This window comes from Dreissena polymorpha, chromosome 3, assembly GCF_020536995.1.
Source record: "Dreissena polymorpha isolate Duluth1 chromosome 3, UMN_Dpol_1.0, whole genome shotgun sequence".
In the NCBI taxonomy this organism is placed as follows: domain Eukaryota; kingdom Metazoa; phylum Mollusca; class Bivalvia; order Myida; family Dreissenidae; genus Dreissena; species Dreissena polymorpha.
The window spans coordinates 75,587,701-75,600,704 of record NC_068357.1 but is presented as its reverse complement, the minus strand read 5'-3'; the positions used below and the strand labels follow the sequence as shown (position 1 = coordinate 75,600,704).

Genomic DNA, 13,004 nt, shown 5'->3' with positions numbered 1-13,004 from the left:
TGTGCATATATACATATCTGTTTAAGCATATTGTGTACACATACATATATATGATTGCCATACTACAGTTAGTTTACATGATTCACAATAGCTTGTTTGAATATATAACGCAACATTGGCATTCAGTTATCTCAATAGTAAGCGAGAATCAATACACCTCAAGACAGGCAAAGACGCAACATATAGGACAGGCTTGTTAAATTGTTTGTACTAATATTACAATTATTGTACTGATATTATGTCAATGTTTGCGTGTAGTATTTTGACGCCTTATATCATACAACACTCAGCTTTATAAAACTAAGTGAAATCAGTATTATAATTGATTTCGAAACCGCCATTTTAAAAGTGTCGGTTCACTGTTTGTGCTATATTATGGTCCCAGTGCGCGGCGTAAATATCGATGTTCTAAATGTAACTTGCTATACCAATTGCTTTCGACATAACGATATAATCTGCATGTACATTACATGTTTATTTTGGCAGGTATTAATAAACATATATTGCCTTTTTTCCATATGCGTTCGGAAACAAGTTTGCCCTTTAGAGTATACGAGTTTCTTTTGAAATATGATATTACATTTATTTACCCCAAACAACTATAAAATGATGACTCATTTATGGAAATTTAACAAACAAGAACAAACAAGATGAATGCTTTGTTTTCCGGCTCCAGAATTTAAACCCAGGACCATAGAGGAGCAAAGTCGAATGCGCTAACACTGACATCTGCCGTGCACTTAGCTCCGGAACAGTAACCGAAATCGAATTCTGCAAAATTTGGATGTTTTGGTTTCTTTTCGCGACGTTTTGGGACCATTCCGTATCTGATGTTTACGATTCTGTCGCACGTATACAATTGACTGAAAACGTCATTTCTGTATGTTATTGACTCAAATAAATATTGCCTAAATTAAAGTACATTCATTTTATACCCTCATCCTGCATAATATGTTCGATGACTATACATCATATGCAATGAAACGTAGTTGTTCGTGAAATAACTCAATAATGTATAGCTTCATTGCGGACACATTCAACTGCATCAGCTTTTAATACTTGCCCAGTTTGTTTTTACCTTTACACTTGGTGCAACCATCCTAAACCAGAATAATCATTCATAGATTTGTTACATGTTAAAACTGATTGATGAATCCGAGAAACCGCCTGACTGGTTCCGAGCATAGCTCATAAAACAATTATGCAGCCCTTATACACACGTTCATGGTTAGGGGTTGGAACCCTAATATCATTCTGGATCGGGAAGGGTTATGCTTGTGATTGCAGTGGTAACCACTGGTGACTGTAACATCGATTCTTACCACAAAATTATGGTACACATTCAGTGGTATCTTTAAATGTGTGTATACATTTAGTCGTATCTTAAATATGCTGTATATCTGTCTTATCTTACATTTGATAAATACATTCAGTCGTATCTAAAATATTTCTTACATATTCAGTTGTATCTTAAATTTGTCATACCCATTCAGTCGTAAATAAAATGTTTCGTACGATGTTTCATACAAATGTAAGATGGGTTCCCGATTTAGAAATCAAAGCTTACCTATAAACATTTTGTTATTCGTGACTTATATTTTTAAACGTTTTGCTCTTTCTATTAAATGCTCGTGTCATGATATTTCGGTTTCATATCGCATGGCAAAGAATACGATGAACGAGTACTCAGAACAACATTAAGAACAACTGAACACATATTTACTAAAAAAGAGGTAAATTTCTTTATGTGTAATCGTAATACTTCAAAATAATAAAACGTGGATCAAAATGATGTTTTAAGTGCTGCGTGGAACGACAAACATTGACATATAACTTAAGAGATTAAAAATTGCCGCTTTAATGACTTGAATCAGTTGTAATTCTCAGGACACACCCAGCTGAGTCTAGCGGAACAGACGCCGACCCCATTGCGGTCCACTCGGCCCGTGATGACCCTGTTAAGGGCGATGTAGATGTCCTGGTTGACACCCCCGCTGCTCGGATCAGCCGAACCATTCAGGGCGAACAGGCATTTGTGACACAGTATCCGGTTGAGGCCTTGGTCGTTGGTGATGCGCACGTGCTCGTTGCTAATGAAAAGGGTGACGCGATTGACGGAACCCAGTTGCACGGCATTTGCATAGGTGGTAAGGGGTCTAGGTGTAGGTGGGTTGGTGTTGAGGCACTTGTCGCTCGGCTGAACGTTGACATTCGGGTAGGGAGCATCAACTTCAGCATCGTTTGTTTGATGATTACCGTCTCCACCTGACAAATATTGTAAACAGTTGGTTAAACATTAAGGATTATCTTAGATAAAAATTTAGATTCGTTTGCAGAGACTTCTCTAGGTTAAACGAAAATTGATATTGATAACGTTTAATGAGATACACTCTTCTTTGGCTTGAAAATGATACACATCTTAAATAGCCAGATTGTCGTAAATCAATTGCATTCGCTCGTCATAGTCTGAAGTAATTTGATAAATCATCAAAGTTAAATCAGGTATTATAATATACACAATATCCATCTAATTTATAAAGATCGGACGGAAACTTATATATGTTAATACAGTAAATGTCTTTACTTGCCAATCTTAGATAGGAATAAAGCTAATACTGAACAAATCATGCGAAGATTGCGTTCTTATTGAATTCGACCGAGGAAAATGTAAAGATTGTGAGATTCAAATTTCGAGAGTTTTGTTACATATTTGCTGTATTTTACTACATACTGTGTCCGTCATTGCTGACACTGTCTCCAATGTCGAACAACCAACCCGAGCGGCTGGTTGGGCTGAGTGTAAGGTCAACTCGCAGCATGCTTTTTCCACAAAGAGGATAGTTCAAACAGCCGCTAATGCAAGGTGGCAGCTTGTCAAAGGTTACCTAAAATAGGAGCGATATGATTGTTAGTGTTCCATTTAAGTATCTAACGGAAGTATACATAAAATAGGCTTTCCAGTGTTATTGGCGAAGACGCCATAATATCAACAAAACAAAATAAACAAATAAACAAATAAACAAAGAATTAGCGAAACAAACCGGAGTATTATTATCAGGCTCATGCTTACTTTCAGAAGCGCCCTTAGACTGCAAGGTACTACGGGACTGATGTTAGGTGGCGCCACAACGACCTGTCCCACCCCGCCTAAAGCGTGCGACACTCCGGTTCGCCCATTACCGAGTGACACCGTTGTTGATGCGAGGTTGCAGCAGCCTTTTTGCCACTGGTAGCACTGGTGCCACTTTATCATCAACAGGCACATCAGGGTCCACAGGCTCTATAGGCAAGGCAACGTTATCAGTCTCTAATGCCTTTTCTTCCATTGCTGGATCATCTAAAATCATAAATACATTCATTAATGGTATTAAAATATATTCGAGCTTAGAGGCTGCTTTGTATTTTTGTTGTAGACATTGTAATATTATGAACACTTTTTACACAAAATGAAACGCATCAAGCGATATTATAACAGATAAACATACTAATGCGTTTGAATCATGAAACTATTCAATGCTCATCTAACAAAGCGACACATAGAAGTGATTTTGTTTGACTATTAAACTTATTTTAAGAAACATATTTCGTTAAATGCAAAACAGGCGAGCCAAATAATTCTTTTCAGTAATACTGACTGGTTTAGTCAACAAAGGTATTGATTAAGCTGATTAATCATTCATCGTTAAATAATCAAAACAATAAGATCATGACGTGACGATTGCGATGGGCAATATTCATCAACGAAAAGTGTACATATATTGTAACAAAACTTTGGTCTTTCTTCAAAATATTTATTTTTTAACTACTAGATATTTTATAAATGCATTACTCGGTACATTCAATTGATTTGAAATGTTGTATAAGCATTTCAGAATGTATTTTTTAGGATTGTAAATGCATTTTGACAAGGATTGATTACTAATGTATCATATGTATTGACTGCAATATACACTGCGCAATCAAAATATTGTCTGTGTACTTGTATCGTTATTTTTGCACAAAGTTCTCGTACGAGGTCTTATTTCATGTAAAAAAAAGTTTAGTTTTGAAATAACTTACTATGATAATTTTTAGATCATACCTAAAACCGCAAAATCCCTACAATATCAACAAGGTTTTACAAACTGCCTATAAAGATACCGACATTGCTAAATCGTAGGTCAGATTTATACAGTCAAATACCATTTTATTAATTTTGTATGTTTTAACAAAAAACTTTAATTTTGCGTTTTTTAATCCAGTCTTGTTTTAAATTATATCAGCAATTGTAATCATGCATTAAAAGTGGTATGGATCATAGCATGAACTTTGTACAGATAATACCAAAAATACATATATTTCGTAACTTCTTATTGATAAATCAGTGTCAATGGTCTCTGATTAATCAACGAATATATTTGTCAGCTGACTCCAACCACTAAACACCTGTATGTGTCGATTAAAGCACATGGTGAATGGGTTTTCCGATTATTTACGTTATAAATATGGATGCAACATAATCAGTTGAAAAACATCAGCTATTTTTAGAAAAACAATTTTGAGTTATATACCATTTTTACGTTTAAAGCCTATTCCAAACTAGTTTCACATTTATTAATTTTTTTCGTTTGTATTCACTTTTGCCAGCGAAATTGAGTATTGATAATGTAAGTATAAGTGGTTATTGTAATAATGACTTTCATCTTTCAGATCATCTGTACGATAATGTCATTTCCTTAAGGTAAGTATTATTGCGTCTTTAGTTTATTTGATTCAAACACTTAATATGGTCTATGTAACCAATACCGGTTGATTGCTGGTTAAGATGGGATTTATATTTGCTACATGGCTCTCCGCATCGACGAGTTTAAATGAGCCGCGAAATGCGAAAATGGGTCCACTTATGTGACCATGAAACCTTGACTGATTTTATAGCAATATCGTTTGCATATCTATTAACCCGTTCGAAATAAACGTTTAGCTTAATTGATTGCCCAAAGGTCAAAGCAATATATTCTAACCACGTATTTCTTAATTGTATTATTTATATGATAACATCGAAAGTGTGTTTAAATATATAATATGTCCCTTATCATTAGTCGTTAAATACAAGAACCTATTTTTTTCATATTTTTTTGTTCACCCGTTTTATGTATTTATAAAGTAGAATTAGATTTTGATTCTATGAACATTATACATATAAATGTATCTTTTAAATATTTTAATAGGTCCATTTCCTGTCAAACCGACAATATGTATTACTATGCTGTTCCTAAGGACAAATAAATACACCTGCTACACGAAAAACGTGTTAAATGTACGTATACAACTCAAGTGCAAACAAGGAATTATATTACATTCCAGTTACACAGGGAAACGTTGTTGAATGTGGGTTGAGGCGAATGTAATTATATAAATAACCTATATATTTATACCTTGATTATCTTCCTCGCCAATGCGCTCCATGACTCGTTCTAGCAGGGTCTCCAGTTGTTCTTCGCGCTTCTCTTCTACTGCCTGTCGAACGTCCTGCCTCGACAGGGCGCCCTCTGTCGCCCAGAACAGGACAAACACGGACACAACTCCGAGAATGATCTTCATCATTGCAGTTATGTGTGCAGTGATCCAAGTGTCAGAAATACAACCTGCATGACAAATTACCTTTGAAGTCAGTGATCATCTAGTAAATACGATGTGAATACGAGCTGAGTAAATAATTATCATTATAGTTAGTCATCATATTGTCAGCAATACGGCTTGCATACTGAATAAGCATTGTAGTTTTTGCTCAATCATCCAGTTAATCGTCTTATAGTAAGCGATACGTCCTTTATAAATAAATATGATGACTGTTAGTGATCATATAGTCAGTAGTACGGCTTCCATAAATAATTATAATTGTAGTTAGTGCTCATCTAGTTTAGTTAAGTATAACATCTTAAAGTCAGCGATACGACTTTTATAAATAATAAGCATTGCATTAAAGGGACTGTAAACCACGAATGACGAAAACATAAAAGTTATAAAATACCGTATTTTTTTACAATTATTAGTTTATACTGATTAAAATATCACGACTGGTATATTACATTACTTAAAAAAGTTAATTTTTTCAGTATATTCGGGAATAAAATTTCGCGATGTGAAATCGCGAAAAAAGGTGACATAACGATATACACACTACAATAAAGCAAGTAGATTGATCAATATATATATAAAATATATACAATTCACTACGCATGCACAATTTGCATTCCTGGTTTTACCACGTGACGATGAATCATGTATTTTTGTATTTATTTATTTTTACTGGGTATGCATACCCAATAAAAATAAATGCATTCAAAAATAAAGTAAAACAAAAACAAAAAAACAAGTAATTTTATATACCAGTCGTGATATTTTAATCAACACAAACTAATAATTGTAAAAAAATACGGTATTTAAGAACTTTGCTTTAATCGTCATTCGTGGTTTACAGTCCCTTTAAGTGAGCCTCTATTTACACATACGACTTACGTTAATAATAATAATTGCGTTAAGTAATCGTCGTCATTTAACAAGAATAATTACAAATACAAGTACATTTTTGTATTACTTTGCATCTTGTTAACCAAACGCCTTACATGAATGGCTATCCTTGCAGAAGCTTATAGTATAGTAACATATTAAACGTCCTGAAAAAATAACTTCAAGTTCAGCGATTGAATCTATAACAAGTTACTTTTCTAATTCAACTGATTTTTCTTATGTTTCAACATTTTAGTTAAATTATATATATATATATATATATATATATATATATATATATATATCCATAATATCATATAATAATAATATGCAACAAACGTACATGCCTAGATATCGTGCACTAACAGTTTATATAGAATATCCAACTTAACCCTCAAACGCATTTACTAAAAAGCACATACCTGAAGTTTTTGTCAATCTCAAAGTATCCCCTGAAGAATACAGCTGTTATTGTTACTGTCAGGTATATATAATAGTTGATATCAGAATATGACTAACGCCAAACTTTCATCTGCATCCAATCGCCAATCGTCAGGTATAACAAAAACATCATTTTATCATTTATTCTTTGTGCATGAAAGAAACTAACCAATCGGCCAGTTTATCATCAACATGATTACTTTTAAATATTTGTCAAGGTTGGTGAGTTACAATATACTTGTAGCGTCATCGGTAATAACATTATTTATATATCCGGGTGGGCAATCAACCTTTGAGTTTCATCGCAAATATATGATGTTTTAATATATTTCGAAATCGCGATTGACGCAAATGTCTCTGTTTTCATCAAAATAAATGACGATGTACATTTTCAAATGCTTTCTACATGAATAATCCATTTTAATAACGTGATTGGTTTGTTTAGTCGAAAAAGAAGGCTCAACATTATCTTAAGAATAAATAATGAACACATATTATATCATTTGAGGAATGAAAAATTACCGTCAAAATTGTTGTCTTCTTGTGCTTGTTTTCTTCAACCTGGATTGCGTCTTCCTTTAGGGAACCTACTATTGCATAGTAATTTACTATGCATGTTGACTAGTTGTACACGTTTACACAATCATACCACATAACATGTGTATTTGTTTGTTTTCCCACTTGGGTTAATGACATTTAAAATATTTTGCTTTCACACACTTAACAGCCCGAGGACACCAGTCATTGAATCATATGGCCTCACTTGAAAACAAGTTATCCTGATACAAAAAGAAGTACTAAATCGGTATCGCTTTATTGGGCACGTAACGATACGATTGAATATTTGCCCTTAGAGCCATATACAATCCAGTTCGGATGCAAAATTTAATAGAATAGGTACATCGATATTTTGCGACGCTGTTATCAGATTCGAACATTAGCCTAGAAAGCATGGTAACCACACGGACCAACCGGTACCAACACAGATAGTTCCGGCAGCAACACGCAATCAACACGGCGCCCACACGGACCGTCCCGGATCAACACGGCAGAGATACGGATAGCCCCGGATAAACACGGACCAGCACGTCATCTGCACGGACCATTCCGGACCTACACGACAACGACAAGGATAAACACGGCAGCTACACGGACCAAACATGATTTTTTTCCGGACAGAAAATAATTTATCAAAATGAAAGTTGATTTTAAATGATTCAATCAATTCGGGTGTCCGGTTAGCGCAGTGGTTGGTATACGCGCTTCTCACTAAGGCGACCCGGCCTCAATACCCGTTCACGGCAGCATGTTAGTTTGGTTGGTCGTCACCATACCGTACAAGTTTGTTTTCCTCCGTATGCTCCGGATTCTTCCATCAGCACAAGACCACACTGATATTGATATATTTTAGAGAAAAAAATAGATGGACATGTCAGGTATGATTCGAAAATCGCCAAAAATTGTGTTAGTGGAGTAAATAAATTAGGTGGGACACACTCAAGGTACTCACATAATGCAGCCTTAGGCGCGTTATGAATTTATGAACTGCGAAATGCGCACACACACATACGGTGATTCCATCATTCTGCAATCAGATCTCGAAGTAGTAACCTCTTATTTCGTGTACATAGCTGAAACGTCAGAATGTCAGCCAAAATGTCACGTACTATAAAAGTGGGCCTTCCAGTTCCCAAACGATCGTTACGAGCAACATCCGCTACCGATGAAGAGCAGCAAAATGAGAAACAAAGTCGATGTCCCGATCAAGATCCCCCGAATATACACAAGTCGATCTTCAAGCAGCAGCACCACCCATTGAAACTGACGCTTAAACGACAACGAAGACGTCTTTAGTCTTTTCAGGGGCAAAGTGGGGCGACAAGGCCGATGGCCCAAGGAGAACCCTATCTTGTGAACGCAGAGCAAGAAGAAATGCAAATCAAAGCGCTGAAGGCACGCTATTGCATAATCTTAGACGCAACTCAGATTTCAAAATTATGTTATAGCTTTTTATATCGCAAGTTTGAAATGAACACAACCCATTAGAATTTATGCAGAGAATGTCTTAAAGCACAGGTCAAGATGTGTGTGCACTGTTAATCCTCATATTTATGTTCAAGATATAACTTAGAGAAAATGTGCGCATTACACAGGCTAATCAGTGTGCACAGGCTAATCTTATACCGCATCAACTTTTTTCTTGTGTCCATTTTAGGGATGGGATGCGGCGCTATATTATAGGCCCGGAAAATGTTCAGAGGGTTGAATAAGGGGGTGGATTTTTTAAAAAGACCCCCCCCCGCTAATTTTGCCGGGCGTTTTATTTTTTCTGACAATGAGGGCATTCGATCGGTACATGGATGGATATAAAATTTGCATTACAATTTTTTGTATAAATTGCAGATTAATGTATAAGTGAGTCTAAGAACGTTCGTTCGCAAACATGTCGTTGCATCAGAGACTTCAATCTTTTCAAAACAGGCCATCAAAACGAAGCATTAATCCGCATATTAGCGGCTATGGTCGTTACGGCGTGTCAAAGGAAGACCTGGCTAGCCAAGGGTTCATCTACGACACTTGTGTAATCTCCGAAACTATTGAGTGCGTTCGATGCGTGTTTTGCCATGTGCACATTTCCATTTGGAACATAGATAAAGATGTGAGACTTAGGCATCGACAGCTGTTTCCCGTTTGCCCCTTTGTGTTCGATTGAAACATGAACAAAGAAGAAGAAGTGAAACTTAGTCAGCGACGGTTTAGCCGTGCTTGTTATTTTGACAATGAATTATTTGGTAGGTACTTACAAAATGAGTTGGAAAAGCAATATCGGGTTGTTCAAAGATTAAACTATGGAATTGTGCAAACAGAAACCGATAAAGATGTTTATTCAAGCGATTATAACCAATCAGGTTTAAAAAAATCGGTTGATAGCCTTCAAACCAAAGATAATCAAAATGATGACGAATACGATGGTTATAGTGATTTCGATGAACTGCTTACGGCGAAAATTGAAAAGAATTGTACTCGTACCCGCCCCAATTCTTATCGAAAACAAACTGAAAAGCAGCGTAAAAAGGCTGAACAAAGGCGTTTGCAAAGGCAACTTTCAAAACAAAGAACAAAAATACGCAATGTAAATCGAGATCAAAAACAAATATATTGCCAGGACAGAAACGACGATAATAATGACACAACTCAAATAGGTTCCAATGATCGAGATTTGAAAATACATGATCGAAAAATGTGTTGGGTTTGCAGAAGCCGTGATATCGATGATATGATAGAATATTAGTTTTTGCAATCTTACGAACGGTTTTTGGAGGAAGAAACCGACAATTATTTTGCGGACGCAATCGGTGGCGTCCATGATGAAGAACAAAATCAAAATGAACGTCCACCCTATGTTCAATCGCCATATGAACATTTGATTGACAAAAAGCTGGATGAAGAGGCCGACCATATTTTTTTCTGATTATGAAGCATTCGAGCGATACATTGTTGGATATGAAAATCAACACATGCTAATCAACAAACCCGAAATCAGTGGCGTTGATGATATGAAACAAAATCCAATTGAACGTCTACCCTATGCTCAGTCGTCACATGAACATTTGATTGACGAAAAGCGGGACGAAAAGGCCGACCATATTTATTTTTCTAACGATGAGGCATTCGATGAGGCATTCGAGCAATACGTGGATGAATATGTATATCAACACATGTTAATTAACGAAAAACCTTTCTAGCCTTGGCTCGTCATACGCACATTTGGCACATAGGCAAAGAAGATGTAAGACTCAAGCAGTAACATTTTTTGCATGTTTGTTCTGTTGTGTTCGATATGTGTTAAAACAAACTTGAAACAATATTGTGTGTTGTTTGATTTGTTGTTTAAAAATACTTATATAGGAACTTTCCCAAATGACAATACATCAACAACTCGTCATGTATATGTTTGTGCATATAGTTGCCCTGTTTGTTTCCTTAGTTTTACAAACAAATGCGTTAGGACGTCCTAAACCAAATTTTTATGAACCGTCTTGTTTCAAGCCTGTACAGGACACACCGATTGACGTTACGAATGGTTTATTTTATGTGTTGATACACGTAACCTATGAGTATTTGTCATTATACGACGATGTCAAAGAAAATTTACAATTTTTCAACAAATGGATGCAAAACCCAGAGTTTAGTTTAGAAGGACATGAGCAACAATGCAAATCCATAGGTCTATCTAGATGTCCCAACAAGAGAAAATCGTTTACGAAACCGGTATACAGTGTAGTTGATGGTTTTGTAGCGGGATCCATGTTTATCACTTACGACTTACCCAGTCTTTTAGTTAGATTGCAAATTGAGCCGAAAACGTACTATATCAGTAAGTTTGTGGAATCTGTGTATACTGAGATTTACACACACGCTTGGATACCTTTCTTGCCGTACAATTTTTCATTGACCTATGATTGAAGTGAAATTTGTGCAAATGGGATGCACGGTCATGCCTTCATCAGATTTAATACTAAACTGTGTACAACGTTCGGAACATGGTGCGATGTGAATTTAGAAGATGCTAGTCTCGAGAGACTGGATCATGCGTTAACACGAATCAAAAATGCTCTATTGAAGAAAAAACTGAATGATTTGTCAGTCGGCAAGTATATCAAAGAATATGATCTAGGTTTGGAATATCCCTTCTAAGTCCAAAGAATTGCGAGACACAATTACACAAATAGAGCAAGAAATGAGTGAGATGCTGTGCTTATATCGAGAAAGGGTCATTTCATTCGCGTACCACAAATACAATTGGCTAATTTCACATACTGCGATATTGGTGCTGTGAAAGCGAAACATGGCAAATGTTTTCGGATTGATGCAAATTGTTCGCACTCAAGTATTGCGAGTGTTTACGATTTGGATAATACGGTTGTTTCATATTTGGTAAGCATAGCTCAGAACACGGCACACAATATGAGTGAGGCAAAGTTTCAAATAAAAAATATTGATGACACTTCTGTAACAAGCGATCACTTCATTGTGTACAACAAAAGAGCAAACAGTGAACACGAATGCACGTTTGTCGACATGCGATCAAAGACAATTTCATTCGAAAAATGCGACAAAAGACTCACAATTTGCGAGGTAGTGTTTGATAAAAGTGCATCGAATGACGAACCGGGTCTTAAAAAACTAACGTTGTGGGAAACTGTCGCTGTGAGTGTTTGTGGATTCATTGTGCTTGTTTTAGCTGCTATTTGCTTCATAATTGTACTACACAACATAGCTCGGCATAACGATATTGTTGTAAAGAGTTAACATACATCAAAGCGTTTGTATCCGTTATTGTCATAACTCAAAATGACTTCGTATGACGACATGTATACATTTGTAAGCGAGAGCATTGGTAACACTCAAGAATTTTTCATCCAAGTGCATAGATGCATCAGCGTTTCAATTAATGAACAAGAACTGCTCGAAAGCATTTTTGAAACCATACTAGACGATGTGGGAGACGAAAACGTGTTCATATTTAACTTAACAATCGAGTTTTGTTTCAAAACAATTAGTAAAACTCTACATATCAGTCAGCTTCATTCGCAAAACTGTTCGTGTTTTGACATTACTTGTGCTATGCAAGAAAAAGGAATCAATTTCACCGTACAAGCTGATCTGCATGTGTTTGTAACAAAAAACGCATAAACATATTTTCAGTCATAATTTCACTATTTCGAGTTGTTGATGGACTACAAAGTTAAACCATGTAACGGTGAGCGCTGCACTCTATGTTCTCAAATAAAGAGTGGAAATAGTTTTCAGTTTAATTGTGGTTTTGTGTATAAGGTGGAAGATGGAGAGAACTTGAATTCAAACGTGTGTCACGATGGTTCTCAATGAGTTCAAAGACGATGAACGCATGTCGTTGTTCAAGAAATTGACAACTAGCGAAATTACAAGCCATTTTCACTCAGTGTTTGGTGATCCAAAGTGTGGATATAACCGACTGAAATCTTACATTTTTTTCTCTCTGTTTGACGAAAGTACGGTTAACAATTCCACATACATCAAGTTTATTTACG

General features: G+C 35.9%; 1 protein-coding gene across 2 annotated transcripts in view; it reads right to left on the bottom strand.

Annotated features, from left to right (window-relative positions):
• Window positions 1-1,779: 1,779 nt before the first annotated feature.
• LOC127874806 (uncharacterized) overlaps window positions 1,780-13,004 on the bottom strand; it is a 137,539-nt gene continuing 126,314 nt past the window's right edge. The window contains exons 3-4 of one of the 2 annotated variants that reach the window (XM_052419439.1): window positions 2,732-2,885; window positions 1,780-2,265 (exon numbers count right to left, since the gene is read on the bottom strand). In XM_052419439.1, coding sequence (XP_052275399.1) covers window positions 1,871-2,265; window positions 2,732-2,885 — 549 coding nt within the window. In that variant the 3' untranslated portion in view covers window positions 1,780-1,870. The remainder of the gene's footprint in view (window positions 2,266-2,731; window positions 2,886-13,004) is intronic. The other variant, XM_052419441.1, reaches the window with a different exon arrangement.